We start from the raw sequence: 25,538 nt of genomic DNA, 5'->3' as shown, positions 1-25,538 counted from the left end.
TAATCAATTTTTTCTTTTTTGATTAAGGTATTACATATGTGTCCTTATCGCCCTATAGGTTTACATTATTTATACTATATTTAATTTTTCTACATTTAAGTGTATTTTCATGTAAATGAATGCATGATGCATACTACATGCATACATGCCATACATTTAGATGATTTGTATGTAGACATTTATATTCTAACTAGAGGCCTGGTGCACGAAATTTGTACACGAGGGAGGGGGTGTCCCTCAGCCCAGCCTGCACCCTCTCCAATCTGGGACCCCTCTCACAATCCAGGACTGCGGCGCCCAACCACTCGCTGCCTGCCTGCCTGATTGCCCCTAACCGCTTCTGCCTGCCAGCCTAATTGACGCCTAACTGCTCCCCTGCCAGCACAAATGCCCCTAACTACCCTCCCCTGCAGGCCTGGTCACCCCCAACTGCCCTCCCCTGCCGGCCTGGTTGCCCCCAACTGCCCTCCCCTGCCAGCCTGGTCACCCCTAACTGCCCTCCTCTGCTGGCCTGGTTGGCCCCAAGTGCCCTCCCATGCAGGCCCGATCACCCCTAACTACCCTCCCCGGCCAGTCTGATTGCCCACAACTGCCCTTCCCTGCTGGCCATCTTGTGGTGGCCATCTTGTGTCCACATGGGGGTGGCCATCTTTGACCACATGGGGGCGGCCATATTGTGTGTTGGAGTGATGGTCAATTTGCATATTACCTCTTTATTATATAGGATTTAAAATTTTAATAAATTTTCAAGTAGTTTACATTAGAATTGGGGATATTATAATGTTGTTAACAATTATATCTATATCTACATCTACCTATCTACCTAACATCTATCTATCTATCTCCATATATTTCAATAAGCCAAAAAGTATGGATAGTTGAATCTGACCACTTAAAAATATAAAGTTCTATAGATACCCATACAGACACATCCTAGGACCCTATTTGAAAAGGCATATGACAAAATAGGACAAATGTATAAAATATGACTAAGGTTTTTTTTACTCTTAAGACAAAGTTTATTTGAAAATTAGTAAAAAATGTGAAAATTCAAAAAGAAAAATTGATGAAGGTTATCAACAGACAATTCAGAGAAAAAGACATGCAAATGGTCCATTAACATATAAAAAGATGTCCAAGATCACTTATGAATAATATGCAAAACAGCACAAAATGATACCACATTTCACCTAGCAGATTAGGTAACAGAAACCATTTTTTTTCATTACCAGTGTTAATAAGAGTATGGGAAAACCATGTATTAGTAGTATAAAGCATTAGTAGGAAGATAAATTGGTTGTTTAAGGGGGAAATTTGGTAACAACTGTAAAAAATGTTAAATATACCTGTTCTTAGTCTATCAATTCCACTAAGAAATGTATGCAAAAAGATATGTATGAGGATGTTAAGTGCAGCAGTGTTTTTAATATCCAAGAACTGGAAATGTAGATATCCATAAACTATGTTCATGTTGACCAATGTCACCCCAATCAATTTAATAAATAAAAATAAACAACTGGAGAGCATTATGCTAAGCAAAATAAGCCAGTCAGAGAAAGATAAATATCACATGATCTCACTCATTTGTAGAATATAATGAACAACATAAACTGATGAACAAAAATAGATCCAGAGACAGAGAAACATTGATCAGACCATCAAACCTCAGAGGAAGGTCAGGGAGGGAGGGGGTAAGGGGGAGAGATCAACCAAAGGACTTGTATGCATGCCTAACCAATGGACACAGACACCAGGGGGTGGGGGGGGTAAGGGGAGATAAGGACACATATGTAATACCTTAATCAATAAAGAAAAAAATAAACAAACCATCGGTTGATATCACTTTATACTAAAAAAAAACACTAGTTAAAATTACTAATAAAAAATAGGAGCTTGTTATATCTATAATGGTTTGAATTTCAGTATCATCAAAATTGTTTTCAATTGTAAGCGGATGGATCATAGTCACCACAGAAGTGTCCCACCCACACATGAAGTAATCCCAGTGACTTACACAGTTCTCTGATCGTGTAACATCTCCAAAGAAGCCATCACAAAGTCAACTGCACTGTCTTATACATGCCTAATGGGTCCAAAAGAGCCATTAGGATGTCAGTTCTATGGCAGGGCTCCTGCTAAAGCTATTACCAAGTCATTGCATTGTTTCACACACTTCCTTCGACATTCAGATGGTTCCTGAGGAACTGTTATCACTGCTATGGAAGTGTCCTGTATAGCTTACACTACCAGGGGAAAACAAAAAAGCAAAGGAAATAAATGTAAAACAAACAAATTCTCTCCATTAAATACACATGAATGGCCCCACATGGTCAAATATCAGAAGGACTAACTCCACATTTGGGTATAACTATTACAAGTTATTCCAGAAACCCAGGTGTTAGACTAGCTATTTTTTTTCTTCACAACTCCGGCTGTTCCAATGAAGCAGTTTAGGGTCTGAGAACAACATATGCATGGCTGTGATGGTATGGTGTTTATTGGTAACACAAGGTATATTACCAGGTTTCTGTGGTATAAAGTACAGAAGCAAAGAGGAGCAGTACTAGTGCATGTTTTGGCTGTTGTGGGATTGCAGCAGATAATTGCTTACCTGTTACTAGTAAGTTCCTGAGCAGCTCAACAATCATAGAAATCAACAGGGCTTCTGGGTAGTTGAAACAGCAGCTCTACCTTAGGGGTTACTCCAATGGCAATAGGAAATACACTAGTACAAGTTAACCCTCAGCCAGGTCTGAAAGTGCTTCAGTGAATTTCCTCTCATAGTCTTCTATACTTAGCAGAACAAGATAGATGGTTATTGAAATGATGTATTATTTAACCTAAGACAAATGCAAGGAATTTTACACAGTTGGAAATGAGGAGAGAGTTGAACCGACTCTGCTAGGCTAGAGAGTTTCCTGGGACACCAGATGCTTCAGAAGCCACATTGCATGTCTGGCTAATCCTTGATAAGAGAGACTTCACCTTGTAGCACCTATCCCATAACATATACATAATAAATTCTTGCTCAGTGATAGATAGTAACCACAACTACATTTATTGACTATTTAATATATAGGAGACACAATGTGGAAGTACATATCCATTTTCTCTTTCAATCCTCACACATGAAAAAACCTGAAATAGTAATGTCTGCATTTGATAGACAAGGAAACTTAGAGCCTTAGGTACCTGCCCAAGGACACACAGTAGGTAAGTGGCAGAACCAGAGCACAAACTTGTCTATCTTATACCACAGTCCCTATTCTTTACCACTCACTGTACAGAGACCATTGCTCATTTAGACTGCACTATAATGACCATTTTTACTTTAATAAATAGTTTCACATTCCTTGTGCTCTCATAGTGAGTTTAACATATCTTTATCATGGTACTAACTGAATTGTTTAACATCAGCTCTTTATCCTCTATAGTATAGAGAGGTTGCAAATACTTCTTTGGGTAGAGATGCCCACTCAACTTTGCCCCGCATTAAGAACTGCTCCAAAACACCAATGGGTGGCTACCAGGAAAGCAACATTTGTATTACTGACCTTGGTTATAGCTGATGGGACCAGTGATAGACACCTGACTCAAGATGTTTCAAGATGGAAAAATAATTCTGCCTCTTTGGAATTTAGAAATGTCACTGAAAAAATATCCATTTAATCTCAACTTCTTTCCTAAATAAAAGAAATATATACTGGGGGACTTTTTGAGGTTTTATGCCCATCTTGGGGATGGAGATTTAGAGAAAGTCAACCTGCAGACAAAGGACTGAAGGAAACGAATTCAAAAGCAAGAGACAAAGTCTGGGCAATTTTTCTAAAATCTGTACTTTCTTATAGTCTAGCCACACTCTTGTGGTCCTGTGAAGCATTCTCATTTCCTTTAAATAAATTTGTTGTTGCTGTTATTGTTTAAGATAACTCAAGTTGATTTCTGTTACCTGTAATAACAATAATAAAGAATCCTAACTAATAGGGCATCACTCTCTCCCACTAGCCTATAATTTCCTTGAGGTCGGTTACTGTTCTGGTCATCTTTTATACATCTATCTCCAATATAGAGCCTGGTTAAGGGTAGGTAATCAATAAATACTATTTGCACAGAAATATCATTATCCAGAAGATATAGTTATTAATAATTTCTTTGCAAATTATCCTTTACTAGACGCCCGGTGCACGAAATTGGTGCACAAAGGGGGGTTGTCCCTCAGCCCATCCTGTACCCTCTCCAATCTGGAACCCCTCGAGGGATATCCGACTGCCCGTTTAGGCCCGGTCCTCTCACAATCCAGGACTGCTGGCTCCCAACTGCTTGCCTGCCTGCCTTCCTGATTGCCCCTAACCGCTTCTGCCTGCCAGCCTGATCACCCCCTAACCACTCTGCTGCCAGCCTGTTTGCCCCCAACTTCCCTCCTCTGCCGGCCTGGTCACCCCTAACTGCCCTCTCCTGCAGGGTTGATCACCTCCAACTGCCCTCCCTTGCAGGCTTGGTCCCTCTCAACTGCCCTCCCTTGCAGGCTGGGTGCCTCCCAACTGCCCTCTCCTGCTGGCCATCTTGTGGTGGCCATCTTGTGTCCACCTGGGGGCAGGATCTTTGACAACATGGGGGCAGCTATATTGTGTGTTGCAGTGATGATCAATCTGCATAGTACTCTTTTATTAGATAGGATAGAGGCCTGGTACAGGGGTGGGGGCCAGCTGGTTTGCCCTGAAGGGCGTCCCGGATCAGGTGGGGGTTCCCTTGGGGTGTGGGGTGGCCTGAGCGAGGGGCCTGTGGTGGTTTCCAGGCGGGCCACGCCCCCTGGGAACGCAAGCGGAGGCCCTGGTATCTGGAATTTATTTTCCTTCTACAATTGAAACTTTGTAGCCTGGAGCAGAGCCAAGCCTGGGGCTCCCTCCGAGGCTGGCAGCCATTTCTGTTGGGGTTATAATTGAAACTTTGTTGCCTTAAGCGGGTGGGCCCGGCCAGGGTGTGCAGAAAGCTTTGCTTCCCCTGTTGCCGGCGACAACCCTGGCCTGCTCTCTCTCAAGCTCCATTCTGCCGCCATTTGTTTGAATTTGTTTACCTTCTATAATTGAAACTTTGTAGCTTGAGTGGAGGCTTGGGCCTGGCAATGGCAGGTGGAAAGCTTGGCTTCCTCTGTTACCTAGGAAACCTTGCTCTCTGTGGCTGTAGCCATCTTGGTTTGGGTTAATTTGCATACTCGCTCTGATTGGATGGTGGGCGTGGCTTATGGGCGTGGCTTGTGGGTGTGTCGGAGGTATGGTCAATTTGCATATTTGTCTATTATTAGATAGGATTAGTTAAAAGTTACAAATACTTTTTTCCTAAATAGTTCCCTACATTTAGCTTTTTAATAAGCAATTTAATTTTCACTTTTTATAATACAACTGTTTCATTTAGGCAATATGTGAAAAATGCATTCTTGGAAATTGATTATTTAAATTTAGCTGCTAATATAGTGTGTGTTTTTTTTCTCGCCAGTCTAATATATAGTCAAATGTGATTATTAAAGAATACCCTAGTCACTGCACTGAGGTGTATGCTCAGATTGGACTTTCAAATCCTTCTAAGAAACATCCATTGGATCACCTATCAGAGGCAGAGTTGAGGTTAGATGACCAGAGGTTTGACCCGTTTCTGCCCTTGGAAGATCAGAGATGAGCTACAAAAATATTGTATCTTTTAGTTTTAATGTTTCCCCTCAGAGTAGTGCACATTTCTCATTTATGTAGTGCCCACTGTGCTCCAGATCCAGTGACTAAGTACTGAAGCTAAAACAGTGAATAGATCAGGCCCTACCTTCCCATAGCTTGCTGTCTAGTATTTATCAAAAACTTTTATAAGGACACAAAACACACAACTCAAGTATCCTATATAATAAAAGGGTAATATGCAAATTGACCGTAACAGCAGAACTACCAGAATGACCACTGGACTAGTCATGATGAGGCGCACTGACCACATCTTGGTCCCTTTCCCCAGCTGGCAGGCTCCAATCACCTGATTGCCACCTGCTGCAGGGGCATGGCCGGCAAGCGGGCGGGAACAGCTGACCTCTCAGTCCCTTCCCCCAACCGTCAGGCACCAATCACCCGATGGCAAATGGGAAACTGGGGGTGGGTGGCAGTGGGGGTGGGGCTGGCTGCAGGCAGCTGGGGAAGATGGCCCTCATCACAGGCCAGGCCTAGGGACCATTCCCGGGCACCAACTTCATGCACCTGGCCTCTAGTTAGACTATAATTAATAGTAACATTGGAAGTAGGGTGAAATGAGAGGGGGAAGGGGTTAAAATAAAAAAAGCATTATGACTGATATCAAAGTTTCCTGCTCACAGGCCTCAGGATGGAGGTAGCTTCAGTACATCTGCACTTTTCCTAATAGACCATTAACCATCAATAGACAACAAAATGTTTACTTAGGACAGATGTGAAGGAATGGAAACAAAGTTCCTAAGTGTTCTGATTCCCTTGTGAAAGCCAGGAACTCCAGATGCCCTCTGCTCCCTGGTGCTCTCCCTTCCCTGTACTTTTGGTGCTGAAATGAAGGGCTATTTATTTTAATTCTTCATAAGTTATAGGATGTCAGAGACTTAAATTCAATTATGGGAATTCATAATAGAAGTTTATGAAAATGGGAAAAATAAGTATTTTGAAAGGCTTGACCAATTAATGAAATTAAAGAAAGAAGTCCTTCATAGATGAAATTTTGGGAATGGAAGAAAATCCATATCATAATCTCCTAGATGGAGAGAACTGAAAGTGTCTTTGAAATCCCATCTTTGAATCTTTCTTAGTTGAACAATTCACCCAAATTAACAATTTCCCCTATCTTCACTTTTCTCCCACAGGAGTGAAGCTTAAATCATCCTAAGCTGGTCCGTGATATTGTGAGCACTGCCTCATCAATAATCTGAAAATCATAATGTATAGGTAGATAGAAACAAAATAAAATGTCACTAACAGTACTGAGGCACAGGGATCGAGTGGCATGGAGTCTCAGCAGTGAAATGTATAAACACTAAAATTTTCAAGCCGTTTCACTCTTTTCAAATATAGCATCTATAAACTAAAATTAATGTAATAGATAGGCCTGCTTTCATGAATGGATGAGATCGATGGGAAATAAATAGCTACATTTCCACACAAACATCAAGTTCAATTCATTGAAAATAACTTATTTCCTCAAATTAACATGCTTTCAGAAGAACCATTTACACTCTCATTTCAACTCCAAGCTCCTCTGCAAGAATCTATGAAAATGTTGAAAGCAGGTCATGTCTGCTTATCACTGATTGAAATTTTATGAAATCCAAATTGGAGAAATCTTACTATAGGTCATAAATAAGATTCCAAATTTTATGCTGCTTATTGAAAATTAGTAGCAGGAGTCAGATTAACACTTACAGAGCTGTAACTGAGCAGAGAAAAGTTGTTCAAGTTCAAGTCTTATATTCATACTAGAGGCCTGGTGAACAAAATTCATGCACGGGGGCAGGGGAAGGGTAGTCCTTCAGCCCAGCCTGCACCCTCTACAATCTGGGACCCCTCAGGGGATGTCTGATGTTGGAAATCCCTCTCACAATCTGGGACCGCTGGCTCCTAACCACTCGCCTGCCTGCTTGCCTGATCGCCCCTATCCATCTCTGCCTGCTGGCCTGATCGCCCCCTAACTGCTCCCCCCTGCCAGCCTGATCGCCCCCTAACCATTTCCCCCTGCCAGCCTGATCGCCCCCTAACTGCTCCCCCTGCCAGCCTGATCGCCCCCTAACTGCTCCCTGCTGCTAGCCTGATCACCCCTAACTGCCTCTGCCTCGGCCCTTGCTACCATGGCTTTGTCTGGAAGATGTCCGGTCTAATTAACATATTACCCTTTTATTAGTATAGATGTAATCCAAGGGAGGAAAAATGGCTATTTGGAAAATAATCAACTGCATTTAGGTAACTGGCATCTGAATTGCTATTTTAACTCTTCCTCCTATGTATAATGTAGCTAACAATATAATCGATTTCACAGAATGGTCATGAGGATAAAATGAGATGAAAACATTAAAAGTATGTTTGGAAATTGCAAAGTGCTGATAAAAATATCAGTGAACATTCATATTGTACTTATATGTTGCAAGTAGTATTCTAAACCTTTATATACATTGGTTCCTCCAAGTATCACAAAATCCTAGAGGCAGATACAATTATCATTATGTAACAGATGATGAAATTCAGGCACAGAAACTTTATATACCTTTCCCAAGATTACACAGCTGGGATTTAAACCTAGGTTGCCTGGCTCCACAGTGCAAACTTTTACTATGCTCTACTGTCTCTCTAAATTGAAGTCATTCTTGGAGGTGCACATTGAACCAACAGAAGCTTGCAGTTAAGGATTAGTTTTTAGCAGACTGGATCATAGGTTTACCTTGGCAGCCCAGCCCAATTTTGTGCTACCCTATCCAGGTCCGAAAATAAACCATAAGGAAAATAAACCTGCAAGGGAAAGAATGCATGTCCTTTACTCCTGAGTCTTTCAACCCTGTCCCAGTAGAAATAGTTAATGATCAAGGTATATGGTTGATTAGACTAAAGGCCAAATGAAACTGAACAGCCCCAAATATTCCTGAAAGTCCTTAACACATCTAAGAGAGATGACACATTAACAAAGTATAGTGGCTCACCAGGATGAGCAGTTCTCATGGGGGGGAGGGGAAGATAATGTACCTTTAGATAAAGCTGATTACAATAGATATTCCCCTGATCCCTTTTCCCCAGCCTCCTACCAATGTGAAACTCTGCCCTGTGGTCAGATGTGAGGATGTCCCCAAAGTACTGTTTTCAGTATCCATATGCAAAAGGGCAAAACTCAATAAGCACAATGAAGGCAAAGGTAAAAGGACATCTTTCATTTGAAGGCCTATTTATAATTAATGACATGGATATAGATAGTGTGATTATAAAGCCAAGCCGAAACAGCTGAAGGAAAAGACCAAGGCCATTTGGTAGGAAGCACTTTAAAGTTATGACAGTATTGGAACTATAATAAATTCATGGCTAGAGTTCCGTAACAAGTTGTAGATAACATAGGAAATCATGAGGCCAAACCCAAAGCAACCTGATTTAAATTTCTGCCCCCAAGCTAAATCTATGGTTCCCTCTCCCACCTTAAATCTTGCTTTTCTTTCTCCCCAACACCCCCTCATCTCATTTTTATCACCAATATACACAAATGAAGTTTTCCAGAGAAAAACAAACCAGTAAGCTGCCAAGGAATTAATCTCTGACAGCTTATCCAGGTGAGTGTGGTATTTGTCAGAGGGGTAGGAGTCCACTTTGTGGGGTGGGTGTCAGGGGTGGGATGAGATAAAAATAATCAGTGGTCAAATCTTGGGCAAACTTGCCTTGTGTAGATCCAGTTTGAGCCTCCATGTCACAACAAACAGGAGAGAATTTGAAACCTGTAATATATAAAATATTTTATTAATAAATCCTTATCCAAGTCATCTGGGATTCCTAAATCTTTAACCCTTATATCTATACTATTTTTCAATTAACAGATTCATGAAATATTATTCCCATACCTTCTTCAAGTGTACAATTCAGTTGTTTTTAGTAGTTTCATTGAGTTGTACAACCATCACTGTTATCTATTTCCAGAATAGTTTCATCACCCAAACTCCATACTTAGGGTCTGGCAGGAATATTTTAATGTTTCAACCCAGTGAACTGGCTATAACTTCAGATGTCAGGAGTGAGATGAGGCAGAATGAGAAGGCTTGGCAATAAGGAGATCATCTACCACCTCATTTCACATAAATTTGGTTACTAAATTTTGTTTGACAGTTGAAGCCCAGAAAGTATAGGAACCATTCCAAAGTCTCCTAACTTATATTCTAATGCTCTTTTACTTACATGGATATACATACATACATCAAATATGTTTCCTTCTCATTTCCATACTTCACTTCCTGTACTCTTGACACAAGTCAACAATACCTACATATAGACATGAAAATAAACTAAGAAGCCTGGTTGGTGGGTTCAGTGGATAGAGCATCCGCCCTGGGACTGATGGTTCCCAGGTTCAATCCCAGTCAAGGGCATGTACCTTGGTGCAGGCTCGATCCTGGGCCCCAGTCAGGGCACATGCGAGAGGCAACCAATTGATGTGTCTCTCTCACATTGTTCTCTCTGTCTCTCCCCCTTCCTTTCACCCTCTCTAAACATCAATGGAAAAAAATACCTTCAGGTGAGGATTAACAAAAACAAGAAAATAAACTAAGAAAATCAAGACCCCCAAGGATACTTGGTGATATTACAAAGTGTTATGGCCTATCATGTAGGAAATGATACTCCAACTAGTGGGCAAATGGTCATTCCAAATTATACCCTGTGGCCAGTGTTCCCTGTGGGCAGAAGGGTATAAGAAGGACAAAATAGAAAAATCTGTAAATACAGGGATGTTGGCTACCTATCTCCCACCTGGGAAAACACTAATTAGCCATTGCTATCACACCAAGCCTTGTGGTCATGGTGATGGGGACCTATCAAATTTAGACAAACAGAATGAGGAAGACAATAGACTAATGTGTTTAATAAGCATTAATGTGTTTTTTACGAAAGGATTTTGTTCTTTGGTAAAGACAGAGAGCAGAAATAAAATAAATCAACCTCTTCCCAACAAATCAAAGAAACAAAACTTTTCCATTTCTAAAAGTTGTAAGAAAATAACATATAATTACAATTTAATGACACTACTGTTATTACTTATTGTCTAGCAAATAGGTGATGCTAATTTACCTTCTTTTTTAAAAAATCATTTCAATCTAACTTGATTAATTTGAATCTGTCTTTACACTCGATATGTTAATCTGAATCAAATAGAAAGCACATCCAGAATATGGTTGCTATACAACTATTCATCTCATTGTTCATATACTGATATAAAGCCAACATACAGGGAATGCGTACTTTCTACAATGAATACCATTAGTATTGCACTTGAAAATAAAAGGTGAGTAATAAATAAGACATATCACTGATTACATGAGATTATCTCCATTGGGGGATCACCAGAAAGAAAAAGTATTTTGTCTATCGTTGTAAAATAAATGTGCCTGTGTGCCAGATCCTTAGGTATGTTCCTTGTCCATGTGACCCTGCTAACTTGCATTTCCATTCTGCATATTAAATAAAAAACAGGCAGACAAAGAGAAGGAAAACAACTTTAAGGCTAAAAACTATATTCTCTCGGTTTTTACTTAAACAATATAGAAAATTCTATTACCATTGTCCCCATCAGACTTCCTTTCATGGTCAGTGTCAGTCAAGGACAATGCAGAGTTGGCCCGGCTGGACAAACAGGAACTGTGCTCTGATTTCATCCCCCTTATCCACATCCTCAGTGCATGGTCAGGTGAGGCAGCGCCTTCTGTCTCTGTGTCCACATCAGATCCCATCTCAAGCTGGTAGCCATGCTGAGAGACACTGTGCATGTCGGTCTGGTAGCCAGAACAGAGAGTGCGAGGAGTTTCACAGAATTCTATCTCTATAGAGAAACAAAGTTCAGAGAAAAAGTTTAGCATTATGAAACAATACCTGATAAAACTCTTTTTGTCTTCATGTCCCCTCACCTATTGCTAGTAATTGTGTGTTTTTGCAAAATTAGAATTCTGGCCATTTTATTTATGGTAGCTACATTCTGTGCTTATTTTGCACTTCTGTAGCTTAGAATTATGCTCCTGTTGATTTGTACAAGGTTCTGGAAAAAGCATGCCCAAAATAGCTTTATAGCTACAATTTTAGGTTGCACAAAATGTAATGAAATAAGTGAGTGCAGAGGAGTATAAAGTGTAGAAAGCTATCCTTTAAAAGATATTTCCCTTCCAGGAAAAATATATATGATCTATAGAGTACAGTTAGGCTAAAACTATTAAAATCATCAGCTTTTCTAAGCATGTCATATACCTTAGAGTTAAAAATAAATAATTCAATGTGAAAACTCTGAAGAAAAAAATACTAAGTTTAAATATACTTTCCTAAAGTATTTTTCCTGAAATACATTAGTCTAATCTCTAAAATTATAAGTACTTAATATCATTAATTTTTATTATCTCCAAAGAGTTTGAGGCCTACTTTATGCTAATTATTCTGTTTCATTCATTATTTCAACAAAAACATAATTGTAAACTGTACCTCAGCAGTGCTTCATAGTTTGGATTTTATCCCCTTTCCCACCAAATCTTAAAATCATAAAATGTTTCGGATCTTAGAAATGCTGCCACTAATCACCCCATTTTATGGTTGAGGAAAATAAAGTCCAGAGTATAGATATAGCCCATGTGAGATAGTGACAGAGCCCTTTTTGCTAAACACCCATCTGGGCATGGTTTCTGCTAGACACCAATGAAGCTCCATCAACTTATTGTATCACTATCAGGCATTCAGTCTTACAGTCAATTTTGCATTCAGTTATGGCAAGGTGTCAAAAAGGGGAAAAGATGCTTTAACAGTCCCTAATAAGTTAATGAAAAATGACCACATGCCAAGACATATCATCTGAAATGTCCATGTAACAGTTAGATAAGGTAATCCGGGGGATGCTGTCCACTGTATAGGATTTTCTCAGACTGACATTGGAAACAGGGTATGTCATTTGGCCAAGAAGAAATTTAACTGAGTGCATCTAATCCTTGGCACATATCAATAAGATGCAAACCCTAAAATGAATTTAAGTCTCTGAATACAGAAAGTGCTAAAATTTAGACAGGCTATATTCTAAAATGAAGAGTATAGAATATGAACATACTTTTAAATAGCTTTTTTTGTGTGATATATAATTGCCAAACAAGGGTTTAACAAATCAAATCTTTTTATTTATTTATTATTTATTTATTTATTTTAAATATATTTTATTGACTTTTTACAGAGAGTAAGGGAGAGGGATAGACAGTTAGAAACATCGATGAGAGAGAAACATCAATCAGCTGCCTCCTGCGCACCCTCTACTGGGGATGTGCCCGCAACCAAGGTACATGCCCTTGACCGGAATCGAACCTGGGACCATTCAATCCGCAGGCCCACGCTCTATCCACTGAGCCAAACTGGTTTTGGCCAAATCTTTTTTTTAATTGTTGACTATTACGATGTCCCCTAATTTCTCCCTCTTAATGCTTAGGTGCCTAGCACTGTGCTCTGTGAAATAATGATTGTAGGCAAATAAAGCTACTATAATGTATTAGGAAAATTCAATTATAATTAATTATTTCAGGGTTATAAGTCACTGCTGAGAATGTTACTTATAATTTCTGTGATGAATGTCTTTAAGAGTAGTTATACTTTTCAACAAAAATTTGTCTAAATTCAAGAGGAGTGATGTTCAAAAAAACAAGCATGGTTTCCACTTGTCAAGCACAAAACTTTATATATATATATATTTGAATGCAATATTAGAGGCTTGGTGCATAGAAATTCGTGCACTGGGGGTGGGGGTCCTGCAGCCCGGCCTGCACCCTCTCGCAGTCCAGGAGCCCTCAAAGGATGTCCAACTACTGCTGCACTCACCAGCCGTGAGCCTGGCTTCTGGTTGTGCTGCGCTCCCCCTGTGGGAGTGCACTGACCACCAGGGGGCAGCTCCTGCATTGAGCGAGATCAGGCCCAAACCAGCTCTCAGACATCCCCTGAGGGGTCCCGGATTGCCAGAGGGCACAAGCCAGGCTGAGGGACCCCACTGGTACATGATCAGGGCCAGGGAGGGACGCGGGAGGTTGGCCAGCTGGGGAGGGACCACAGGAGGGCTCCAGGGCATGTCTGGCCCATCTCACTCAGTCCTGATCAGCCAGACCCCAGCAGCAAGCTAACCTACTGGTCATGGCATCTGCTCCCTGGTGGTCAGTGCATGTCATAGTGAGCAGTTGAACAACCTTAAGCATATCATTAGCATATTATGCTTTGATTGGTTGAACGGACAACCAGACAACCAGACACTTAGCGTATTAGGCTTTTATTATATAGGATATATATATATTGACTTCAGAGAGGAAGGGAGAGGTAGAGAGAGAAAGAAACATGAATGATGAGAGAGAATCATTGATCATCGGCTGCCCCCTGCATACCCCACACTAGGGATCAAGCCCACAACCTGGGCATGTGCCCTAACCAGAATCAAACCCGGGACTCTTCAGTCCACAGGCCAACTCTTTATCCACTGAGCCAAACTGGCTAGGGGCCACAAAACTTTATGAAAGTGTGTTTCTCCTCGATATAAAGCTAAAAGTAAAATTCCATTTTGCCCAACACAAATCTTAGTGATCTAGAATATTGTGATCAGTTCATATTCATGCCTCTGAATTTCACAATGTTTCATTATCCAATCCTACTGTGCAGTTGTTGCTACAGGAAACTGATAATGAACCTGCAAGCTGGAAGCTATAGGAAAGGAGTTTTACATAAGCCTGCATTCACAACTCCTTTCATTCCCCTAGAACCGTGGTCGGCAAACTGTGGCTCGTGAGCCACATGTGGCTCTTTGGCCCCTTGAGTGTGGCTCTTCCACAAAATACTACGGCCTGGGCGAGTCTGTTTTGAAGAATTGGTGTTAGAAGAAGTTTAAGTTTTAAAAATTTGGCTCTCAAAAAAATTTTCAATCGTTGTACTGTTGATATTTGGCTCTGTTGACTAATGAGTTTGCCGACCACTGCCCTAGAACAGAGGTTTCCAAACTGCAGCATACTTCAGAATCACCTGGAAGGCTTGTTAAACACTGATTGCTATGCACACCTCCCTTTTCAATTTCTAATTCAACAGGTCTGGAGAAGGGCTGAAGAGTCTACATTTCTAACAAGTTCCTAGGCAAGGCCTATGCTACTGGTCCAGGGACCACACTTTGAAAACTATTTCCCTACAGACTTCTCTGAAGTCAGTGGGTGCCAGGAAAAGGGAAGAAAAAGAGAAAGAACACCTATGTGGCATCACCAAAGATTTTGCAGCAACCAGTTCTAATTCTATATGGAGACATAAGAAATAAGGCATTCAAGCTGAACTGCTGTGATGGCTTCCCATTTATTTTCCATGGATTCAGGGCACTAATTAGGAAATTCACTTTCAAAAGCACAGACTTGCATTTATTTTCACTCATACAATGGCATTTGAGATGTGACTTTGCAAAGATTTTAATATAAGCATCTGAGCCATAGTAAATACATTCATTGGAAAAGGATGAGCAAATAAAAATACACAGATAATTTGTCATTTCATATATTAAAATACTAGATAAGATTAAACAAGGTTAACAGATGCAACCCTCTTTGTTAAAGAGATTTTATTCCCATTCAAATAATTTGAACATGGATTTGTTCCCTTCTAAAGAAATGTAGTATAACATGATCAAAAATTTCATAAGATACTTATTGGAACTATATTTTTATTTGAATGCAAAGACTATACCACATATTACCTACTTAAACCATCAGATAAAAGTGCACTCCCTTGTCAATATATAGTTAGAAAACAAAGAAGGAAAGAAATAAAAGGTTTCAGTTATTTACAGTAAATAATGTTCATTGAACTGCCTTACTTCCCTTTTTTGAAATCAGTGTTACCATTGTAAATTATTTCCTTAAATACACAAAAGTCTTGGTGCTGTTCAAAATTCCCATAGGATGCATTTTTCTAGAAAGCACTTACAATGCACCTTAAGTGGTTGTTTTTAGCTTTATACATATAACCTTGTTACCTAAAATATTATATATTCCCTAGAGAAGATAAAAGTTCAGTTGGATTTATTATAGATCTATTCTTACCAAAAAGCCACAAGAGAAATGTAAGTACATCTTTAGGATATCTATGATTTAAATAGGTAGACTAGTACCATAAGAAACTACACTTCAGAAATAAACAGATATAGATGTTGCCAAGTGAATGATGTATTTGGGACCCTACAGATATGTATTTAATTTTTATTTTAAGGAAAACCTACCTACTTTCCAACCTTGTAAGAGACAAAATCTGAGCAAATTAATAGAGATGAAATCCAATTTTTAAAATGGGCAAAAGATTTGAAGAGACACTTTACATGAAAAGATAGAGGAATGGCCAATAAGTAAATTAAAAGATGCTCAATATCACTTGTTATCAGGAAAATACAAACTAAAACCACAATGATATACTACTACAGACCTATCAGAATGACTTAAAATATTCTGACCACACCAAGTGTTGACAGGGATGTAGAGCAACTATATATTCTGCTGGTAAGAAAGTAAAATGGTACAACCACTTTGGAAAACAGCAGGTTCCCAAAAAGGTGAAGCTATACTTAACAGGAGAGCAATGCACTCCTGCACATTTATCTCAAAGGAAAGAAAACATCTGTCTACACAGAAATCTGTACAAGGTTGCTCATAAGCTTTATTCATAACAGTCAAAAAGCAGAAACAACCCAAGTGTCTATGAGTAGCTGAAAGGATATACCTGTGGGATACCCACAAAATGGAATACTATTCAGTCCTAAATATGAATGATCTAATGATATATAATTAGACACATGGCCCTTAAAATAATTATGCTAAAAGAAAGAAGACAGATAGAATGGCTATATACTGTATGCTTCCATTTAAATAAAAGTCTAGAAAATGCAAATGAATTTAGAGTGACAGAAAGTACATCAGTGGTTGCCTGAGGAAGAGAGTGAGGGGAAAATGGAGAACAAGGAGTAAAAGGAAACTTTTTGGATGATCAATGACTGTTATCTTGATTGTAGCAATAGTTTAACAGGTGTATACATACCAAAGTTTGTCATACTGTACATTTTAAGTATATGTGCTTTATTGTACTTTATTTATACCTCTATAAATTTTTAGTGGATTATACACCACCAGATAGTAAGACAGTGAGGAGATTGAAGAATCAGACAAATTTCATAGGTGAAGCCAAGGGTCTCCAAGCTAGCAGGAGGCCCTGTTCTTTTCCTCCTAGCAGAAGAAAGTACATATAACATGAACAAAAAGGTAGTCAAAATGTTATCTTGCCTGTAACTAAGCATGAGGTAATCAAGGCTAACTGATACACGGTGATCCTCCAGAGAACATATTCTTCCTAGGAACATAACAGTTGAAAGCCAAATTTAAGGCAAAACTAAGGATGAAACATCACTGAGGAGATTTGAGCAGTTAAAGGAACATTCTATAGTTGGGGAACATGAGAATAAATTGAGTGGATCTGGCACATAGGATCAATTTAGCCCTTTATTGATGCTAATAAATTAATAACTTTTTAAAAATGAAATGAAGTGCTGAATAAAATGAACTACTGTGTGTTCTCTCTGAATCTACAGATTGATCTGCAGGTGTTCAACCTGGAGAAGCCAGTTATGAAAAAACTTAAAAGGGAACGTAACAAGGATCATCCATATCAATGTTTTTCTGCAAACTCCATTTCTGAGTTTCTGATAAACTCAAGACTTTACTTTTCTTAAAATTGAACCCATCCAGTCCTACCCAGTGGATAGAGCATCGGACCGCAGACTGAAGTGTCCTGGGTTTGATTACAGTCAAGGGCATGTGCCTCGATTGCAGGCTCGATCTCCAGCCCTGGTGGAGCCCAAGTGGGAGGCAACCAATCACTGTGTCTCTCTCACATCAATGTTTCTCTCTCTCTCTCTCTCTCTCTCTCTCTCTCTCTCTCTCTCTCTCTCTCTCTCTCTCCCCTCTCCCTGTACCTTCCACTCTCTAAAAATTCAATGGAAAAATATCTTCAGGTGAGGTTTCACAACAACAAAATTGAACCCATCCACACTTTCTCTAGAAAGGGAGCTTTAAGGCATCACAATGCAAATAAATAATTGGAAGTCAAAAGCCATTATTAATTTTAGCCATGACTTGATTGATTTGGGAAATAACTTCTAAGTGTATTCCATTTCGAAAATAAGGAAGAGGGAAAGGGGATACAATACAATTCTTAGCTTTAAGTACTGTGACTCATAGAACCCTATGGATTGATTATGTGCAAAAGCAGATGTTATTAATTAGCCATGTGGTTTTGAATAAGTCACTTAACATTTTGGGGCCTCAGTTTCCTCATTTTTATATACATATATATTTTATTGATTTTTTACAGAGAGGAAGGGAGAGGGATAGAGAGTCAGAAACATCAATGAGAGAGAAACACCGATCAGCTGCCTCCTGCACACCCCATACTGGGGATGTGCCCACAACCAAGGTACATGCCCTTGACCAGAATCGAACCTGGGACCCTTCAGTGCGCAAGCCGACACTCAATCCACTGAGCCAAACCGGTTAGGGCCAGTTTCCTCATTTTTAATATGCTTAGGTCCAACTTGAAATAAATCTCTAAATAATTATCGTATTCTAAAATTCTGTAATTATAACATGAGCCTGTTATGGCAAAATGTGAAAAGATTAAAATTTTCAAATGGGAAAAATTAGCATTTTTTATGAATCAAAGTGCTATTCACACTCCAATTGTGAAGGATAATCATATGTTAGCTAAGTAAGATCTTGGGTCATGGGTATAAGTCTTGCTATAATAAAGTACTGATACAGCCTCACATATATTGTGAATTGTGAGATTATTGATAGAGTATAAAATATATATAATGTAAAAAAGCAACTGAGTAAATAGCTATTCATCAAACATAAAATTATATAAACATGGCTATTGTAAAGAGTACTTTATAGTATAATGAATAAAATTCACACAATTAAAAATATTACTGATCCACTAATAATTCATTATTGGCTCCAGGGAAAATGCAATGGATTGTTGCCGTCTTAAGCAGCAAATACAAAAGAAATGAGCAACACCAGATAGGATACAAATGCTTTTCAATACTGGGTACCATTTGTATTTCTCAGTTTGGGGGCTTTGAAAAGCAAATGATATCAAATTGTCAAACGAGTAAGTTCATGTGAGCTTACTTAAACATAGCTCCACTGAACACCCACTCAATTTCAAATCAAGAAAACAAAGCAAAATAGACTTCTTCGATTTCTCACATTCTTAGAAAATGAGCCCATTTTAATTTCCTCTTCTTTTGCTTTGTGCAAAAGCTTTATCAAATGCACAGTACTGAACTAGGCATTAAGCAGTGAGTTAACAGGACTATGTCCTATCCTTTGGCAAGTTCCACAGAGAGCCTATTTAAAGGCCAAAATGACAACAAAGTAATAAAGGCACCACCCAGACCTGGCCTTTATTTTTCTACTGAGGACTCATCAGCACAGGGGTGAGAGATGGAGTGCTCCACATGCAAAACTGGAGCCTGTAGTTATCAGAGGACTTAAAGAAAATAACTAAGCTTCCTGCAGTCTAATCTCCCCCTCACAGTTCCAAATGCACCCATTATCTCTGTGCTCAGGGCATACCAATTACGCCTTATTTAATTTCTGAGATTTCACCATCTGTCAGTATAGTGAAAAGCATGGCAAAAAATCTGGGCAGAGATAAAGCCTGAAGTAGAAACATTCATGCTTTGTGGCCAATATTGGCTAACTGGAACTGTCTCAGAACATAGTTAAAAGACCATGTTTATGTCAAAAAGGATGCTCTCAGAAGTACAATGAGTTGCAAATCCGTAAAAATGGCTCAAACCAGAGAAGGATACAGAATTACAGCATCAAGTCAAAAGGAAGGGACATGTGGTAGGAACCTTGAAAAATTTAAAAGGGACTCAAAGTCATATTTAGAGATAGATGACAATATCCCTCATCAATCTAAAGAGGAATAGAATTTGACCTGGGGATAAGCAACTTCTATTTCCCTGAACTAATATTCACCTTAGTACAGGGCCCCATTTCTACTGTACCTATCTATGATGGGAGAACGTGTTCTGAAGCTAATTCAGACATCAGTTACCACTATAATTGAAAAGGTGATTCCTGCTCTATAGCCCATAACAAGGGTCTGGAAAAAGAATCAGGGACTAGAAAAGATGGTGGGAGGTCCAGGACTTCAACAGAAACTTAGATCAATGAGAACCTAAGTATGTTCCCTTTATTTCAACATTTCGAATGAGACAGAGACTTCCTGGCCTAAATGAGAAATTTTCAGGGCTACTGAGCACTGCAAATGCATGGTGCTCAATGGCCCTAAAAATTTCTCATTTGTTACCTTTGCTGGTCCAATTTTCTGGCTGTTCATAACACTTTGGAGCCTGAATCCTTATTGACCACTGTGGTCTTCCAGGTATATTTCTGTATTTTCACTAAGCATGTAAAGTTTGTTTAGTGTGTGTTTGTGTGTGCACATGTGTGTATGTTAATTTTAAACTACATTAATCTGTCACACAATACCATAAAGAGGAGGAAGACCAGTGAGCTAAAGGGTTAAATGAGCACTACAAACATTTGCAAATGCTTCAACCACATACTCATAAATGCAAACAATGTGACTTCTGCAACATTCTATAGTAATCTGTAAGCATTTACTTTGTGATGAATGAGTAAAGGTGCCAAGATAGAACTGTGCACCAGAATCAGTGTTCACGAAGAACTACTGAATAAACTACATTCTGCTCTATTAGGGAATTCTTCTCACCATCTTTCATAGGTGCCCTTTTCAGTTTTGCTTCTGTATCTTTGGCCATATTTTACCGGACACCTGGAATTACTCCCTGTGATTTTTCACTAACCTAGTTACTAAAATTAGACCATGTCAGTATTTTCACAAAGGATGCTTCAACTTTACACCCTCCCCTCCCATTTATATTACCTTTCCCTATAGCATTTCTAATCTTTACTATATAATTTTATACAGGATTATATATTTTTTTAAATATTTATATTTTTAAATTATACCTCCAAATCTGATAGTGTTTTCTAAACTTTTGGTATATCTCAAAATCAAATAAGATAATTTCTGCTAAGTGTTCTATGATGTATGAAGGACTATGGAAATATAAAGTAGTATTTCTATCTCCTCAAGTTCTAGAATAATTCTAGGCAATGAATGATCATTAAGCACCAAAGTTTTAAAGTCAGTAATTAATATGAAATCATTCTCGAAAGAGTTAAATTCTTCAGTACAATTTTGACATATATAAGATGGTTTTGCTTAACATAAAACAATGCTTACCAACACAAATTGAAAAAATTGTTATTTTGGTAAATTAGCTATGCATTTCAAATAATAAATGCTCTACAAATTTGGCAAGAAGAAAAAGACAACAATTGATAGCAATATTAGACTAATGGAAAACAAGTTCTCTGAAATCATCTCACGAGGAAGCTTTCCTCACTATACTTTTTGGCTTAATGAATTGGGAAATGACTTTCTATAAAAATTCTTAAAATATATCCTAGGATATAGAACTGGGAGGCTTTTATAAAACTAGTCACAAAGCCTTGTTAAAAGGCACTTTCAGCTGGCTTGAATGAAAGCTTCTTTTATCCTTCTCATCAGTCAGTTTCATCTCATAAACCAAACAGAAATTATCAGAGTAAATTTGGTAAATTTGCAGAGTGACCTGGAATGAGTGGGTGGCTCCTCTGAGAGACTCTGTTTTCATGAATTCAGAGTTGTTTTTTTTTAATTTTTTTATTGATTTCAGAGAGGAAGGGAGAGGAAGAGAGAGATAAAAACAACAATGAGGAGAGAGAATCATTGATCGGCTGCCTCCTGCACACTGGGGATGGAGCCTGCAACCCAGGCGTGTGCCCTTACCAGGAATTGAATGAACCATGACCTCCTGGTTCATAGGTGGACTCAACCACTGAGCCACAACAGAGGTTTTTGTTTTTTTTTCAGGGATAGAAAGAGGAAACTCTAAGATTAATGTTGTTTAAAATTAACACACACAAATACCAGTTTCACATCGTTAGTGAATATAATGAAAATAAAAGGTTGTGGAAAGAATACTTCGGACACTCATCCAGGACTTGTGAATTGGAATTCTATTTACAGGAAAACATTAAATTCTGGAGAAGACTTCTACTTCCAGTCAAGATGGGGTGACATGGACCAAATTTATTCTCCTGCCTGAAACAACAACAACAAATATATGACAGGACAGTGCTCAGATATTAGGCAATGAAGCACCAGGATCCCTGAGATGTGGGAAGCAAATGAGAAGAGCCTTATTATTGCCCCAGCTTACTGTTAGCAAAGAATTAACAGGCCTTACCACAGGAAGGAAGAACATAGGTGGAGCTTGGCAAACTCTCTGAGTTGAGATGAACCTGGTAGTATGGGAGGGCCTAGACCACTAGAGTTTGCAGTACAGAGTACCAAAGAGGAGAGGGCCACACAGAAAGAAAACTCCAGAGATCTGCAGAGGGTCCCTCAGGATATTCACCAAATAGCACATGCATGCAAGGAAACCTCTTGTGACTAGAGAAAGAACCATCTGAAAAGATTAAAGGAAAAAACTGAATCTTAAATGTGACTGGAAATAGTCCTGTTCTCAAAAGCCAGAGTGAGAAATCCTCTAATTCATGGGCATTGAGTAGAGTATGCCAAAAGGTTTTCCCTCAGCCTGGCCTGCACCCTCTCCAATATGGGACCCCTCGGGGGATGTCCGACTGCCAGTTTAGGATCGGGCCTAAACCGGCAGTTGGACATCCCGTTCGCAATCCGGGACCGCTGGCTCCTAACCACTCACCTGCCTGCCGGCCCGATTCCCCTAACTGCTCTCTCCTGATGGCTCAATCCCCCTAATTGCTCTCCCCTGCCAGGCCAATCCCCCTAACTGCTCTCCCCTGCCATCCTGATCCGCCTAATTGCTCTCCCCTGCCAGCCCAAGTCCCCTAACTGCTCTCCCCTGCCATCCTGATCACCCCAACTGCCTTTGCCTCGGCCCTGCCACCATGGCTTTGTTCGGAAGGTCGTCCAGAAGATGTCTGGTCCAATTAGCATATTACCCTTTTATTAGTATAGACTAGAGGCCCGATGCACGAAATTCGTGCTCAGGGGTGTTTGTCCCCCAGCCCAGCCTGCACCCTCTCTAATCTGGGACACCTCAAGGTGTGGGATCAGGCTTAAACGGGCAGTCGGACATCCCTCTCACAATCCAGGACTGCTGGCTCCCATCTGCTCACCTGCCTGCCTTCCTGATTGCCCCTAACGGCTTCTGCCTGCCAGCCTGATCACCCCCTAATCACTCCCCTGCCAGCCTGATTGATGCCTAACTGCTCCCCTGCCAGCTTGATTGCCCCTAACTGCTCTCCCCTGCAGGCCTGGCCACTCCTAACTGCCCTCCCCTGCTGGCCTGATCGCCCACAACTGCCCTCCCTTGCAGGCCTGGTCCCTCCCAACTGCCCTCCCCTGCTGGCCATCTTGTGGCGGCCATCTTGTGTCCACATGGGGGCAGTCATCTTTGACCACATGGGGGCAGCCACCTTGTGTGTTGGAGTGATGGTCAATTTGCATATTACTCTTTTATTAGATAGGACTAGAGGCCTGGTGCATGAGATTCGTGCACTGGGGAGAGGGGGTCCCTCAGTCCCACCTGTGCCCTCTCGCAGCCGGGACCCCTCGGGGGATGTCTACCTGCCAGGGATCGGGCCTAAGCCTGATCAGACATCCCTCTCGCAGTCCATGGCTCTTGCAGTCCAGGATTCCTCATTCCTTACTGCCCGCCTGCAGCACAGGTGGAAGAGGCTCCTGCCACAGCCACTGTGCTCACCAGCCGTGAGCCTGGTGGTGAGCCCGGTTTCTGGCTGAGCGGTGCTCCCTCTATGGGAGCACACTGACCACCAGGGGGCAGCTCCTGCATTGAGCATCTGCCCAATGGTGGTCAGTGTGCATCATAGTGACCGGTCATTCTACCGTTTGTTCGATTTGCATATTACCCTTTTATTATATAGGATTGTTCTGGTATATGGTCAATATTTGGCAATAATTTTATCCATTTACATCTTGTTATTAAGCTTTGTTAGGTGGGTTTAGAGCAACATTTGCTCTAGGGCTAATTAGACCTTCAAATGATCTAATTATTGCACCTCCCTATAATTAGCCAAGTAAGATGAAATAACAGGTCCCTACAAAGAATTGTACATGAATATTCATAGCAGATTTATTTGTAATAAAAATTTGGAAACAACTAAAATATCCATTAATAGGTGAATAAATGCAAACTCTAATATATGCATATAATGGAATCCTATCTAATAAAAGAGTAATATGCAAATTGACCATCACTCCAAGACACAAGATGGCCGCCCCCATGTGGTCAAAGATGGCTGCCCCCATGTGGACACAAGATGGCCGCCACAAGATGGCTGGCAGGGGAGGGCAGTTGTGGGCAGTTGGGGGAGACCAGGCCAGTTGTGGGTGACCCAGGCCTGCAGGGGAGGGCAGTTGGGGACACCAGGCCTGCAGGGGTGGGCAGTTAGGGGGGACCAGGCCTACAGGGGAGGGCAGTTGGGGGGTACCAGGCCTGCAGGGGAGGGCAGTTGTGGGCAATAAGGACAGCAGGGAGGGCAGTAAGGGGTGACCTGACTGGCAGAGGAGGGCAGTTAGGGGAGACCAGGTCAGCAGGGGAGGACAGTTGGGGGGACAGGACTGCAGCGGAGGGCAGTTGGGGAGGTGGGCTTGCAGGGGAGAGCAGTTGGGGGGACCAGGCCTGCAGGGGAGGTCAGTTGGGGGGGACCAAGCCTGCAGTAGAGGGCAGTTGGGGGGTTGGACCAGGCCTGCAGGGGAGGACAGTTAGGGGGAACCCAGGCCTGCAGGGGAGGACAGTTAGGGGGGACCCAGGCCTGCAAGGGCGGGCAGTTGGGGGGATCAGGCCAGCAGGGGAGGGCAGTTGGGGGTGACCAGGCCTTCAGGGGAGGGCAGTTGGGGGGGACCAGGCCTGCAGGGGAGGTCAGTTGGGGGGAACCAAGCCTGCAATAGAGGGCAGTTGGGGGGGTGGACCAGGCCTGCAGGGGAGGACAGTTGGGGGGAACCCAGGCCTGCAGGGAGGACAGTTGGGGGGGGACCAGGCCTGCAGGGGAGGGCAGTTGTGGGCAATCAGGCCAGCAGGGAGGTCAGTTAGGGGTGACCAGGCCAGCAGAGGAGGGCAGTTGGGAGAGACCAGGCCTGCAGAGGAGGACAGTGAGAGGGGACCAGGACTGCAGGGGAGGGCAGTTGGAAGGGAGCAGGCCTGCAGGGGAGAACAGTTGGGGGGGGACCAGGCTTGCAGGGGAGGGCAGTTTTGGGGAAACCAGGCCTGCAGGGGAGGAGAGTTGTGGCGGGGAAACCAGGCATGCAGGGGAAGGCAGTTGGGGGAAAACAGGCCTGCAGGGGAGGGCAGTTGAGGGGGACCAGGACAGCAGGGGAGGGCAGTTAGGGGTGACTGGGCCAGCAGAGGTGGGCAGTTAGGGGCAATCGGGCCGGCCAGGGAATAGTTAGGCATCAATCAGGCTGGCAGTGGAATGGTTAGGGGTGATCAGGCTGGCAGGCAGAAGTGGTTAGGGACAATCAGGCAGAGGCAGGTGAGCAGTTGGGAGCCAGCAATCCTGGATTGTGAGAGGGATATCCCAGATTGGAGAGGGTGCAGGCTGGGCTGAGGGACCACCCACCCCCCGTGCACGAATTTCATGCACT

At 41.4% G+C, this 25,538-nt stretch overlaps 1 protein-coding gene across 3 annotated transcripts in view; it reads right to left on the bottom strand.

Moving 5' to 3' along the window:
• The window catches only part of TENM1 (teneurin transmembrane protein 1), a gene marked incomplete at its 5' end in the record, with an annotated part of 652,563 nt that overhangs the window by 566,570 nt on the left and 60,455 nt on the right, over positions 1-25,538 (bottom strand). For all 3 annotated transcript variants that reach the window (XM_079765170.1, XM_079765171.1, XM_079765172.1), the window contains 2 exons: positions 9,401-9,457; positions 11,287-11,547. In XM_079765170.1, coding sequence (XP_079621296.1) covers positions 9,401-9,457; positions 11,287-11,547 — 318 coding nt within the window. The remainder of the gene's footprint in view (positions 1-9,400; positions 9,458-11,286; positions 11,548-25,538) is intronic.

Source organism: Cnephaeus nilssonii (genome assembly GCF_951640355.1).
Source record: "Cnephaeus nilssonii genome assembly, chromosome: X".
NCBI lineage: Eukaryota > Metazoa > Chordata > Mammalia > Chiroptera > Vespertilionidae > Cnephaeus > Cnephaeus nilssonii.
The sequence above is the reverse complement of the archived record's forward strand: the minus strand, read 5'-3'. Positions and strand labels throughout refer to the sequence as shown.